At 44.3% G+C, this 12,440-nt stretch overlaps 1 protein-coding gene across 2 annotated transcripts; it reads right to left on the bottom strand.

Annotated features, from left to right (window-relative positions):
* Window positions 1–546: 546 nt before the first annotated feature.
* On the bottom strand, window positions 547–9,661 carry KLF6 (KLF transcription factor 6). 2 transcript variants are annotated; one of them, XM_005528506.3, is made up of 4 exons: window positions 9,167–9,661; window positions 5,714–6,287; window positions 3,861–3,984; window positions 547–3,432 (listed from the first exon to the last, which is right to left on the bottom strand). In XM_005528506.3, the coding sequence occupies exons 1-4, from the start codon at window positions 9,266–9,268 to the stop codon at window positions 3,381–3,383; spliced, it is 852 nt and encodes a 283-aa protein (XP_005528563.1). In that variant the 5' UTR covers window positions 9,269–9,661; the 3' UTR covers window positions 547–3,380. The 2 variants fall into 2 exon arrangements, with proteins under 2 accessions (XP_005528563.1, XP_014112903.1); XM_014257428.2 differs by lacking the exon at window positions 9,167–9,661 and adding an exon at window positions 6,929–7,038.
* Window positions 9,662–12,440: the final 2,779 nt, after the last annotated feature.

Raw genomic sequence — 12,440 nt, 5'->3', positions numbered from 1 at the left:
AGCCCTACAGCAGCCTGAGACGCGTGTCTGGAGCAGGCAGATCTCACGCAGTCCCTTCCTGCAGCTGCAGCTCACGGTTCTGGGCTGGCTTCCCCATGGAGCGGGCAGCTGCAAGGTGAGCACTCTGCCACAGACGTCAAGGACAGGTGCCTGCCTCCAGCCCAGCCATCACCTTTCTGGTTTTGTCCTTCCCTTTGAACGCCCACTGAACCTCCTTTCCCACACACCAAACTCGCCCCATGTGCATTCACCTCTCCAGAACAAACAATGTGAAATGAAGGTGCAGTCTTGCAGTAACAATCACATTAACTATTTATTCCGCTGAGGCAAACGATGAGCCAAGAGCAGCTTTTCAAATATGGAAGAACTTCTAGTTTCTACTGCCAAATTTATTTTCCCAACAGGGCTTGTCTTCCACAAAGTGACCTGACCCAAAGGCATTTGCACCTGTGACCAGATGTGACTCAAGACAAAGCAGCAAGATAGTCCTTGACATTGTCTGGTGTGTAGGACTTAGAGAGAAGAAAGATGAAAACAGACACGTGATGCTGATAAGAATTTCTTTTTATGTTATTCCAATAAAAAATACATTCATACAGAAATATAACAATCTTGCAAAAAACAATTTCAAATAAAATCTTGTAAAACAAAATTTTTACAAAAATCTTACAAAGAGATTCTTTAGATAACAGGGTGCTTCAAAAACAAAAAAAGAAATTTCACTAATAGAAACTTTTTCTTCTTAAATTTCAAGCAAAAATGTTTTATTTTTTTTTTATTTTTCAGCTTGATTGAGGCTCAGTTATCACCTGAACAAAATGTACTTGTTTATTAAGAAATTTACAGGCATTTGACATATGGCACACAGCCCCACCCCATCCACACAAGTCTGATGGTATTTCACAATTGAGACAAGCCAGTGCAAGTTTTTTTTTTTTGTTTGTTTGTTTGGGGTTGGTTTGTTTGTTTTTGCTTTTTTTTTTTTTGCTTTTTTGGTTTTTTTTTGTTTTAATTTCTTGTTTATAAGAATTACGGCTAAGCCAAGGACAATGCAAATAAGGAGTTAAAAATATAACAAAACCCAATCGTAAATAGAAATCCATTTTCTGGAAAATTTTGTCTGTTTGGGGGAAGAAAAAAAAAAGTGCATTTTCAGGCAATTTAAACCAAAAATGAAATGAGAATGATTTAAGCCTGTGTGTTCCATAGAACCAGATCACTTGCATATACTTTTTTAAACCACTTATCTACATACATTTCCAGGAAGATATACCAAAATATTAGCAGAGTAAGCAAGACTGATAATTAATAGTAAAAGAAACAGGTCACATGTTTCATTGCATCGACTGTAGTGAGCTGGTTTAAAAAAAACAAAACAAAACAAAACTGGTTTTGGACAGACTATTTCTACTCTAGGAAAAAACAGTCTTTATTTCAGCTGAACTATGTAAAATTAGAGCTCAACCACCACAACGACTAGCTCACTCACAGGTCCTCCAGTAAACTGGAAGGCCAAAACCCGAGTGTACTTCTGCACACAGCTAATATTCTTTTAGCATGCCAATATTCGGTTCATATCATTCTTAAATGGCCACAGATACGCTATTCCAGACAACCTATTAACTACAAAACACAGTCAGCAGTCTGAGAAGGACTGAATGCCAACAAAGCCTTTAGCATACCATTAAGCTAAAGGTAAAGCCTCTAAAAATGCTAGATTTTAATTAACTGTATCTTTCATTTCTTTGTCTCCTTAATGACCGTATTGCAGGGGGAAAGGGGAAGAGGGAATATTTTGATGGGCTGTGGCATTTTCTAGCTATGTGTTCTAATTATTTTCCTTTTAAAAAAAATATTTATATATTATCTATATATATACACACATACACAGACTGTACACACAAATATACATACACAATTATTTTTCTGCCCACTTTTAAAAAAAAAGTAATATAGTTTCTTTCTGTATGACCAACAGATAGCTAGATATATAGATGTGAAACTTGTGCCTTTTAAGCAAATACATCTTTTAATACTTCTGTATCTTTAATATGTATGAAAACTTGACATATTAAGTACAGTTGGGGTGTGTATATACACAGTTGTTGTGCAAGGTCAATATAAAAAATGTCTCAAGGTGGCAGAACTGGTCAGGTATTCAATTGGCATATGCATTATACTGTAACACAGTCAAATTGTCTAAGTTAAACAAATACTGTACTGACATGAATGACTTTTCTCTATATTTGTCTTTGTGAAGGAGGACCCTGGAAGTAACCTTTTTGCCCCTCATATTATACATTTGATACAGTACAATGCCAGGTGAAAAGAGAGCCTTAATAAAGCATGCATCACCCATACCCCTGTATAAGACCCCCTGCAAGAGAAGGTCACTTGCATAAGGCACCATTATTAAGGTCAACAGTGCATTAACAGCTAGAAAACCAGAAGTTAGTCCTCAAGGCATAAATAAGAGAAAAATTAGCTGCATGAGAAAAATCAGTTTCTAACCAATAGTGGTTTTATCCACCCAACAAAAAAATTATTCATGTTCCATACATTATGTAACATTAGACCAATTGTATTTTAGCTGCTCTTAACTGGAATCAAAACTGCAGTCCTGATTAAAGAATGGAAAAGCATATAGTTCCCCAGAACCATGCAATAACCTTTGTATTATAATGAAAAGTTATAGTTGTGTTACATTTGTAAATACACAGCTTATACAATGGATTACAAATGAGCTCTGTAGCAAGTAAAACAAGCTACTTGACACATTGCACGTTTAATAGCTGCACCAGACACCTAAAGCTCCTCTCACACAGGAACAGGGAGGTTTCCCCATTTCCATTCTGGCATCCTGACTCTTTTTATTCCCCCCTTTCCCCCTCTCAGGTTTTCCCTCTAAAAAGGTGCAGACACCCCTCCCCCCACCCCTTGGAAATGATTGGTGGTCGTCCCATCTCACAAGATATTCCTCACATACAAGACATTCAAACTATTTTTTTTCTCTTACAGTTATAAAACAACCACAAGAAAAAAAATGTGCCTCAGCATACAGTCATCAAGAGATCCTCATCGCATACAGTCGCCCAATCATTAACATTCTCAGTGCACATGCTCACGGCAAAGGCTTAGGAGCCACTCAGAAGGTTAGATACCAGTGTATGAGTCCAGGAAACCCCAAACATCACGCACCGCGGTTGCTATGCCGTTCTTACATGACTTATTAGCCCTCAAAAGACCTTCAAGGAAGTGAGGTCCTGGAGGCAACTGGGTAGGGTGCAAAATGGCATGCTTTGGCTGGAACACGCATCCCTCCGCTCAAGGCTCTTCAACCTTGACGCCTCTTAGCCCGCAGGATTCACCTCTTGACCCATTCAGAGGTGTCTCTTCATGTGAAGGGCCAGGTGGTCAGACCTGGAAAAACACCTGCAAGGCAAGAGCGAGGCTGCGCGTTAGCCCACGGCCACCGGCACGCGCGACACGCGACGCGACACGCGGGGCTCAGGCACCTCCCCTCGCTCTGCTGCTCCAAAACACAGCTGGTGGAGGAGGGGTTTGGCACTCCTGGGATACACGGGAGTACTCGAGGTGTTTGTGGGCACCCAGGAGCTCTGCAGATGGGTGGCAACACTGTGGACTTCTCAACATTCATCCGCAAGATCACGCTACGAGCCACCTCCCAGTGATCAGCAAAATGGAAGCGTTTTTCTAGCCTAAATATGCAATAGTTCCCTAAAACTACCAGACACGGATGTGTTCCCAAATAATTCCTACACGAGCAAAAAGCAGCCTAGACTGACTTTCCAACAAGCATTAAAAATAACTATTTAAAAGGGTGCATTTCAATCACATACCTGTCACAGTGACTACATTTAAAAGGCTTGGCACCAGTGTGCTTTCTGAAGTGTCTGGTTAATTCATCACTTCTTGCAAAACGCCACTCACACCCTTCCCATGAACATCTGTAAGGCTTTTCCCCTACAAAGAAAGCAGATTACATGTTAGTCATGACTTAATTCAAAGACAGGTGCTATCATTTTCTATGTAAACCTCCTTCACTGCTCCAAAGACAGACAATTTTATTTAACCTATCTGAATGCTTCAGAACACGCAAGCAAAGAAGCCTCACAAAATTCATTCACATGATTCCTACTTATCTTGCTGCAACAGCACATCAAATAATCTCATTCTTACGAAAAATAATAGTAATAAAATAAGCAATTAAACAGGCTCCCAGGAAACAAAGGAATCCAGCCTTCTACCATTCCTGCTCATCCGTAATGGCAGGCTTACTCCCAAACAGGTACCATTCACCTCATAAAGGTGATTAAAGACAGCACAGCTAGGCTCCAAAATGCAATTAGGCTACTGTATTGCATCAAAGTCCTCTGTCACTCACTCATCTGCATAACATGCAACCTCCTTTCTGCTGAGCCACTTATTCTTGGAAAAGCCTGCATACCACTTTGAACACTGCTATTTCAGCATTCAAGAAATACCACTTCCATTCACAGGAACGTTCTCAACCAGACAGCACCAGAACACCAGTTCTGCAATACTTCTGAACCTGGCAGCTATTTATGTCTGCTCAACAACCACAGTTTAGGGGGAATTTGTTTTCTTCTCTTGAAATAATCCAGTTTTATCTGACTTCTGCACGACAATGGGAGCATCCGAGCTTGCTCAGACTTCCTGTAAAAGCCACAAAATGCTGAGCTCATGAGTCAAAATAGAATCTTTTCCTTGAATTCTCTTTCCCACATCTTGGGGGCGGAAAAAAATAAAATCCAACCATCCATATAGGTGTTTGGATTGGTACACCAAGAAGAGCATGCCAGTTCCTTACATTAAGCCATGACTACTGAGCCAAGACACAGCTCTACACATCTAACTGCTGTCATAAAGAGATGTCAAATAATAATGCTCAAACAAGCACATCAGCAGGCTACTTCAACCATAAAATATTTATAGAAGCCCTGAAGTGTCTATCTTCCTCACTTTCTTTCCCAATAACACACTGGATTGTTATTTTTCCTTCAGGTTTCATAACAATAAAATGCTGTTGCTCAGTAATTTGGGATCAAATGATACAGTAGATCGTACATTTTTAAGTCCAATTGGGCAGATGTGTCAGAAGAACAACAATACACTGTGGCTTTCCAAGATTTTTTGCTGATAACAATGGCATGCATAAGTGTTAAATGAGTTACAAATATAGCTATACTTAATATAATCAAGGCTTGGTATGTCTGATAAAACAGACCCGATATGGACTGAAGCATTAAAACAAGCTCTTACAGTATTTAGTGATCTGACTGATTTTTGGATACACATTCCTTTTTTTTAGCAAAAATGTCATAGCTCACTTTTGCTTTAAAAATAATTGTCAAGAAAGGCCTGGCACCTATTTTGGCTGGACCTTTGCTCCTGAAGACCGCGTGCTGCTGCAGCTTCCCAACTACTGCCTGCTTAGACGAGTGGCTCCTATTTGCTGTGACAGCAGCCTGATCCACCAGCAAGTGCCCTGGCTCATGAAGAGAATGAGGAAGTGATGATGCCCATGCTGGTAAGCCTCTGCTACTATTACATCATCTCTCCAAACCTGGGCTACCACCCAGTGATTGAGTAATGCTCTGACACCACCACCACCACCAAGGGGTATTCCCCACAGTAGTTGCCAGCTCTTAACAAGCATAGGGTTACTAACCTGTATGAGTGCGCTGATGTGCTTTCAGATGTGAACTTTTGGTGTAAACTTTCCTGCAACCGTTAAAATGACACCTGTGAACACGCCTTCTGCCATCTGGCGAGGTGTCACCATTGGAGGGTGTACCTTTTTCTGCAGTCTTTCCAGTGGTACCGGTACGGATTTTCCCCGGTGAATGCAACTCACCCGGCGTACAATTCCATATCTGGGAAGAAGGCTCCTTGCTCAGCTCAGGAGATGATGGGGGAGTGGAAGTGACAGATGAACTCAAGTTTCCTGAACTGGCTAAAACATCACTTATAGGGTCAGAGGTAAACTTTGTTGTGGGCGAAAGCTCCTCAGAGCTGTCTGAAGATTCGCTGCTCACGTCAGAATTCAAACTGTTGGTCTCTAAGTTCTGACTAGCAAGATTGTCCTCTTTTGGGACACATGTGTTCTTCAGTTCAGATTCCTCCTTTTTCTCACGTGCCAGAATAATTTTGGTCCAGAGATCCTCTTGGCTATCAAATTTGATTTCAGATGCAGAAACGTAACAGGGTTCACTCTGAAGATACCGTTCCAGCTCCAAACATGTCTAGGTGAAAGAAAAGGAAGAAAAAAAGACAAAAGTTACAGACCTGCTTAAAAATAAACTAAATTATTTTACACTTCAAAAAGCATGCAGGAATGTAGTACATTCGATTTGAGGTTTCTGGGTTCAAAACAAATTAAAGGCTCCTCAAGCCGTAACTAGGTGACTGTTACGATGAAAAGAAATCAGTTTTCAAGACCTGGGCAGGAGTTCAAACACACAGCTGAAGGTGCAAGTCAGCTTTGGTTTCCAAAATAGCATTCTAATGACTCAGTTAAATTATCATCACTCTCATCATAAAATCTGTGTTTTCAGCAGGCTGATGTCGAAAAGGACCATAGAGAACCACAACATAAAACTGCACTTCGCTCTTGCACCTTGACTAATTTCAAGTTGTTTTGTATCTTTCTCACACAAACATGAGGCTGAAAAGACCCAGCTGAACACAAAGAGCTCAGACACCCAGTTAAAACCCAACCCCTGTGTCAGAAAACAAAGCCACATTTCAGCATGGCTGCAGAGCTGCCGGCCTGTCTTCTGGGGACATCAATGGAGCAGCAGACATCCTCCCATTTCCTGTGCATGAGAACACAGCACACTCGACTTTCAAAGAATGTCATTTCCAAGCGCACTGGCATGCACACCATGTAACTCAAAGTGCTCCCATGCGTGTTCAGAGGAACATGGAGAACTTCAACAACAGAGGAGAGGAGAGGAAAAAAGTTCCAGAATAGAAATGTCCTGTTCTATAGGATGTGAATGGGAAATTACTCTGATGTCCTGCTGGGAGTCCCACAATGAACAAGAACTTTATCTACTGGCCAAGAGTGCAACTGTGTGAGTCATCTCTTTCTCTCTTTCACGCAATGCCAAAGGAGACTTCCTTTTAAAACCATGACCATCTGCCAAGAAAGTACTCTGCAAATGTACATGTAACAGTACATGGACAACTTCCCCCAACCACATTCCCCTGGACTCCCTGAAAGAAAACAAAACAAAAAACAAAACCACCCTAAATGGGTGAAACTGTGGGTTTCAATTTCATTTCACCCTACTGACTTTCTAGCCATTTTTCAGAGAACAGAAAAAAAAAGAAGAAAGAAAAAAAAAAATAATAAGAACGTGAACTGTTATGGCAACAAGCTGATGTTTTGGGAGTATTCTTTCCACTATAGGAAATGATCCATATGGAAGGTTTACACAGAAAATGGACACACCAAGTTTCCAAACCAAACTCTATTTATTTTAGCAAGATCATCTTTTCCAAGCCCGGTAGCAAAACCCGGTCCCAAATGCTACACATTCCCCTGACAGCCCCTTTCCATCTGCCCATGAGCAGTGCCGCCATGGGAGCAGCCTCCTTTCTCCCCCAGCACTGCTCCACTAAACTGGGTCACATGCTCTGGTCAGGCTCGGAGTGTAGGCAAAAATTGGACAGAAAAATCAGAACCACAAACAACCCCCAAAAACCAAACTCACTGTTGCACACGGTATTTATGTATTTGTCTATAATTAGGGAACTGGGTTGCAAAGCTGTTAAAAACAAGAAGGGTTTCTACAGGGACAGCACAATAGTGCTTTGATTTTCCGTGAAAACAAGCAAAAAAAGCATTTATTAAGATCTTGTTAAACTTTCATATTCTCGGCTAATTTAAATTCCTCATTAGGTAGATTAGTAATGGGGAGCAGAGTGAAGCTCTCCGAGTTTAAATGCCTCTGAAGGCTACTGGGAACGAGGGCTGGCGCTTCGCCAAGAGCCCGAATGCCTGAAGGAAACTACTTAGCTCCATTTCAATCACGTACTATGGAGCTGCCGCTCTGAAAGGGGAGCGGGGGGGAGGGAGGGGGAAAAAAAAAAAAAAAGTCATTGCATACAATTAGTAGGCATGTGAAGGTTGTAACACTTTGCATTTCAACCTTCTGGGAAAGGCTCCTTCGTCCTTCCGCAAAGCCGGCAGGTATCTGATCGGTGACCGGGCTGAGCAGCCCCCGCCGGGCAGCGAGCGGAGCTGCGGCCCCGCTCCCCCGAGCCCCGCGGGGCTGACAGACCCTGCCATCCCGCTGCTCGGGCCGCACCAAGGAGAGAAAGGGGAAAAAAAATGGGGAAAAAAATATGTCCATTAAAGGCCAAGAAGCCTCCGTTCTTCTCCCTTCCCGGCCATGGCAATTAGCACAAGGGGATCGCTGTCATATGACTGACAACTCACAGGCTCGACAAAGCTCCCTGCGCCGGGAGCAGCCACCCTCTGTACATGTACGTACACATGCACACACATAGACACGAGTACCGACACTCCTGGAGAGCTTTTTCCCCCGTCTTCGCCAGGAACAAAAACAATAATAGTATACATTTGCAGAAAAAAATAAAACAAAACAAACAAAAAACGGGGGGAAAAAAAAAGAAGCATAAACCAACAGCACAGGGCGCAAAGCAGCCCTTGGCCAAGGCAGGGAGCTCGGATGACAAGACCCAGCTGTGGAGTCTGGACCTGGTACAAGCGCAAAACTTTTGCCAGGACTCGGTGTGGAGCGAGGGGCGGCTGCGGAGCGGAGCGGCCGCGGGCGCTGACAGCCCCCGGCAGCGCCGGCGGTAAACAAGGGGAGACGGGGATGCGCAGCTCCTTCCATCCGCCTCGGGACTGTTCCCCCCAGACAGCCGTCTGCTCAAAGCCGAAACACCTGCTTCAAAACATCTCTACACATTTGTGCTGAATTCTCCCCAAACTCCTCGCTGACGCTCGGGCTTGATTTCTTTTTTTTTTTTTTTTTCTTTTTTTTTTTTTTTGCCTTTTTTTTCTTTTTCTTTCTTAAATCCGCTCATCCTTTAATACGGCTTAAAAAAAATCCCCGACAACAACAACAACATTGACATCCTCGTTTACCTGTTGCCAATATTCCTCCAGGGACGGCAAGGCTGAGAAGTAACCCGTGTCGTGCACAATCTGGAGTTCCTGGAAGATGCTGCACATTGGGAGAACATCCATGTCTCAAGTTGCAACAACAAAGTCAGTGCTGGTTACCAAAAATACAGATGCCTCCTTTATGTGCAGGGGTTGCGGGGTGTGTGCGGGGGGGTGTTAACCTCTGCTCTCAGTTTCCAAGTCCCCCCCCCTTCCTCCAGAGATGAAAAAAAAAAATTTAAAAAAAAATGTATATATAGAGATATATATTAATTCCTTGAGGAGCTCGGGGAGGAAAAAAGACCCAAAGTTTCATGCAAAGTTTAATCGCACAGCAGGGCAGGACGTCTCCCGGGGCGGGCGCTCGGCTGTCCCCCCTCCCGCGGCCGGCGGACCTGGCGCAGGAGCGGCCCCAATATTTGCAAACACGGCGCGGACTCTGCGAGCGGAGCCCCCCGCAAAACTTCCCTATTCAAAGCTCTGCCCGGCCGCGCCGCCGCCCCGCCCCCGCGCCCGCCCCCGCCCCGCGTGATCCCGGCGCGCCGCCCGCCGCCGCCGCCCAATCCCCGCCGCGCGCCCCGCGACCCGCGTGCCGATGACGTCAGAGCCGCCCAATCGCCGAGCGGCAGACATCGGGGCTCCTCCTGGCGTGACCGAGCCCGGCCGTGACGGCTCCCGCCATTGGCCCGATTCGAAATTCGCCCCCTCCTGATTGGCCGGCCCGGCGGTCGGCTATTTTTAGCAGGGTATATAAAGCGGCGAAGCGGCGGCTGCTTTTTTCTGAAGGCGCGGTGTGCGCGCGCGGGGCGGCCGCGCGGGGGAGGGGAGCGGCGAGCGCGTGGCGCTGCCGGCGGTGGCCGCGGGGGGCGCTGCGGAGCCGGGCCGGGGCTGTGCCGGGCCTCAGCAGGGGCGTCCCGTCTGTCCCGGGTAACCGTGACACCCCCGGGCCTCAGCAGGGGCGTCCCGTCTGTCCCGGGTAACCGTGACACCCCCGGGCCTCAGCAGGGGCGTCCCGTCTGTCCCGGGTAACCGTGACACCCCCGGGCCTCAGCAGGGGCGTCCCGTCTGTCCCGGGTAACCGTGACACCCCCGGGCCTCAGCAGGGGTGTCCCATCTTGTCCTGGCTGCCCAGGGTAACCGTGACCCCCACTCGGGTCTGTGCAGGGCTGTCCTGTCTGACCGACAATTATCGTAACACCCCCAGAGCACCTTCTCCGTGAGGCTGCGAACCCACAGGCTCTGCAGGTCCCCTGGGTTGCGCTTTCCTTTGAGTAGGAGGGTTTGGATGTTTCTGTCCTTGCTTTGTCCCCCGAGGGACAGCTGGGGAGGCCTCAATGACACCTTGGAGCGGGAGCTGGGTCCCAGAGCAGACCTGGATGACGGTCCTGGAGCTTCGCGTGGAGAGGGATCTTTGTGTGGACGAGCAGCACAGAGGGTGCTCCTGGCCAGCACCGTCTGACACTGCTTCTCCCAATTCCACCTAAGCACAGATAGTTATTTGTGTTGATGGAGCGTCAGCTTTTTTAAGACTAGACTTGTCAATGATATGAATGTCTTAATATAATTTAAGAAACTGTGGTCATTAGCTTTCCAAAGGAGTGTCCAGTACATGGAACAAACAGTCCTAATGTGTTTTGGTTTTTTTTATTAAAGGACTTCTAATTTTCTGCTGATGTTTCCATCGTAATTTCAGCTTTACTATTTCCCTTTCCCCCACATTTCTCTGTATCTGTTGCTGGTTGCCTACAAATGGTAAACTGTAGTGTTTAATGTTTATTTCTTCTGCCTACTGTCTTCTGTGAGCTGGTGATTGCAGGTGTGAAAATGTCAGTCTAACTTTCCATCCCTGGCCCTCTCATAAACTATTAATACAGTGATTCCTTAAACAAACAACTGGTGTTCATGGTTGGTTTTCCTGTGTCAATGGAAAAAAAAAATGTAAGGTCAATTAGAGCATTATTTTATGTTTAGAAAAACAAGGCAATGCTGAAAACACAAAACATCTAAATCCAGATAATTATGCACACTTGGTTGAATCAGTAATTCTTTACTTGGTTTCACAGGGCCAAATGTAAATACATATCCAAAATTGCCTTGCAGGCAACAGATAGTGCAGGTGTCTACTTGTGGCCAAAAGCAGATCCAAAACTAGATCCTTTTTCTGAAGAAAACTGCAGAAGGGGAAAAAAAAAAAAGGGCCCTCTTAAGTAGATTAATTATACACCTTGCTTGAGCCTACTTTTAGTTCTGTGTGGTAAAATATTTTATGGCCTGAAATGCGGTGTGGGCTCTAGTCAAATATAACCTGGTAACATAACTCTGGGAATCATTAGTGTTTTTTTAACTGACCAGCTCCCTGTTTAGACAAGATTTTATTTTCAAACATAGTGACCGTAAATGCAACTATCCGCTCTTTCTATTTTACACTTGCCCCCTTTTTAGCTGTGTGTCATGTCAGAGAAATCTGGGCTTGTCAGAGGCTGGATGAGGTTGGCTCTGCCCACGTGGAGGTTGAGGCGTAAGTATCTTATTTTGTATGGGCAGTATTTCCCAGTGAAGGGCAACTGGAAATAGCAGATGTAAATTGATGGAGATGCAAAGGTCCTTTAATGAGATGCCTCTTTACTTTAATAAGTAAGGTTTTCTGCTCTGCTGTCAGTCTCTGATTGGTTGAGTGGGATGAAGAATCCTGCTGTAGGAAAAAATGAATCGAATCAAAGAAAACTATAGCATAGATGTGAGTATTGTGCAGTAAAAAGTGTTTAAGTTATATTCTGATTAAGTGCTGGCTTTCATTAGACAATTATCGATGGGCACAAGAAAATTGACATATGTGTCACTGGATGAGTTCTAGATTGCAACTAACAAATTTTAATTTCAAGTATCAAAAAGTATCAATAGAACTAAAGGTCAAACCCAGATAAGAAAGAATGGATAAGGAAACAGAGTGAAGAAAACAGACAAAATGTTTTTACCCAGTATGTGTTTAATTAGGAATTAAAGTGAAATGGTGAGTCAAAAACATGCTGTGGTTTAGGGGACTGTTCCGTGGAACACAAGCTGAAGGGAAACTACTGGCATTAATAGCAGCCATGTGGAACGAAGGGATGGCGTGTGAGTTGAAGGGAATTTATTGTAGTCTGTGGAGGATAATAAACGTTAGGACAAATTTTAATAGGCCCCAAAATGAAAGAAAATGAAAGAATGAGCTAGTGAAGATACTTGAAGATATAATTTAGTTCCTAATGACTTTCTT

Source organism: Pseudopodoces humilis, chromosome 1 (assembly GCF_049639895.1).
Source record: "Pseudopodoces humilis isolate 2021_Gansu_Grassland_sample_001 chromosome 1, ASM4963989v1, whole genome shotgun sequence".
Classification (NCBI taxonomy): Eukaryota; Metazoa; Chordata; class Aves; order Passeriformes; family Paridae; genus Pseudopodoces; species Pseudopodoces humilis.
Note: the sequence above shows the minus strand (reverse complement) of the source record. Positions and strands in the feature narration are given on the sequence as shown.

What these genes read in the sequence shown, in the direction of transcription:
- KLF6 (XM_005528506.3), bottom strand. Translation starts at nt 9,268, where the DNA reads ATGGATGTTCTCCCAATGTGCAGCATCTTCCAGGAACTCCAGATTGTG. An exon ending in TGGAGGAATATTGGCAACAG is followed by an intron (nt 6,288 to 9,166) that starts GTAAACGAGGAT and finishes TCTTTCACCTAG; the next exon opens with ACATGTTTGGAGCTGGAACG. An exon ending in ACATCAGCGCACTCATACAG is followed by an intron (nt 3,985 to 5,713) that starts GTTAGTAACCCT and finishes CTTTCTTTGTAG; the next exon opens with GGGAAAAGCCTTACAGATGT.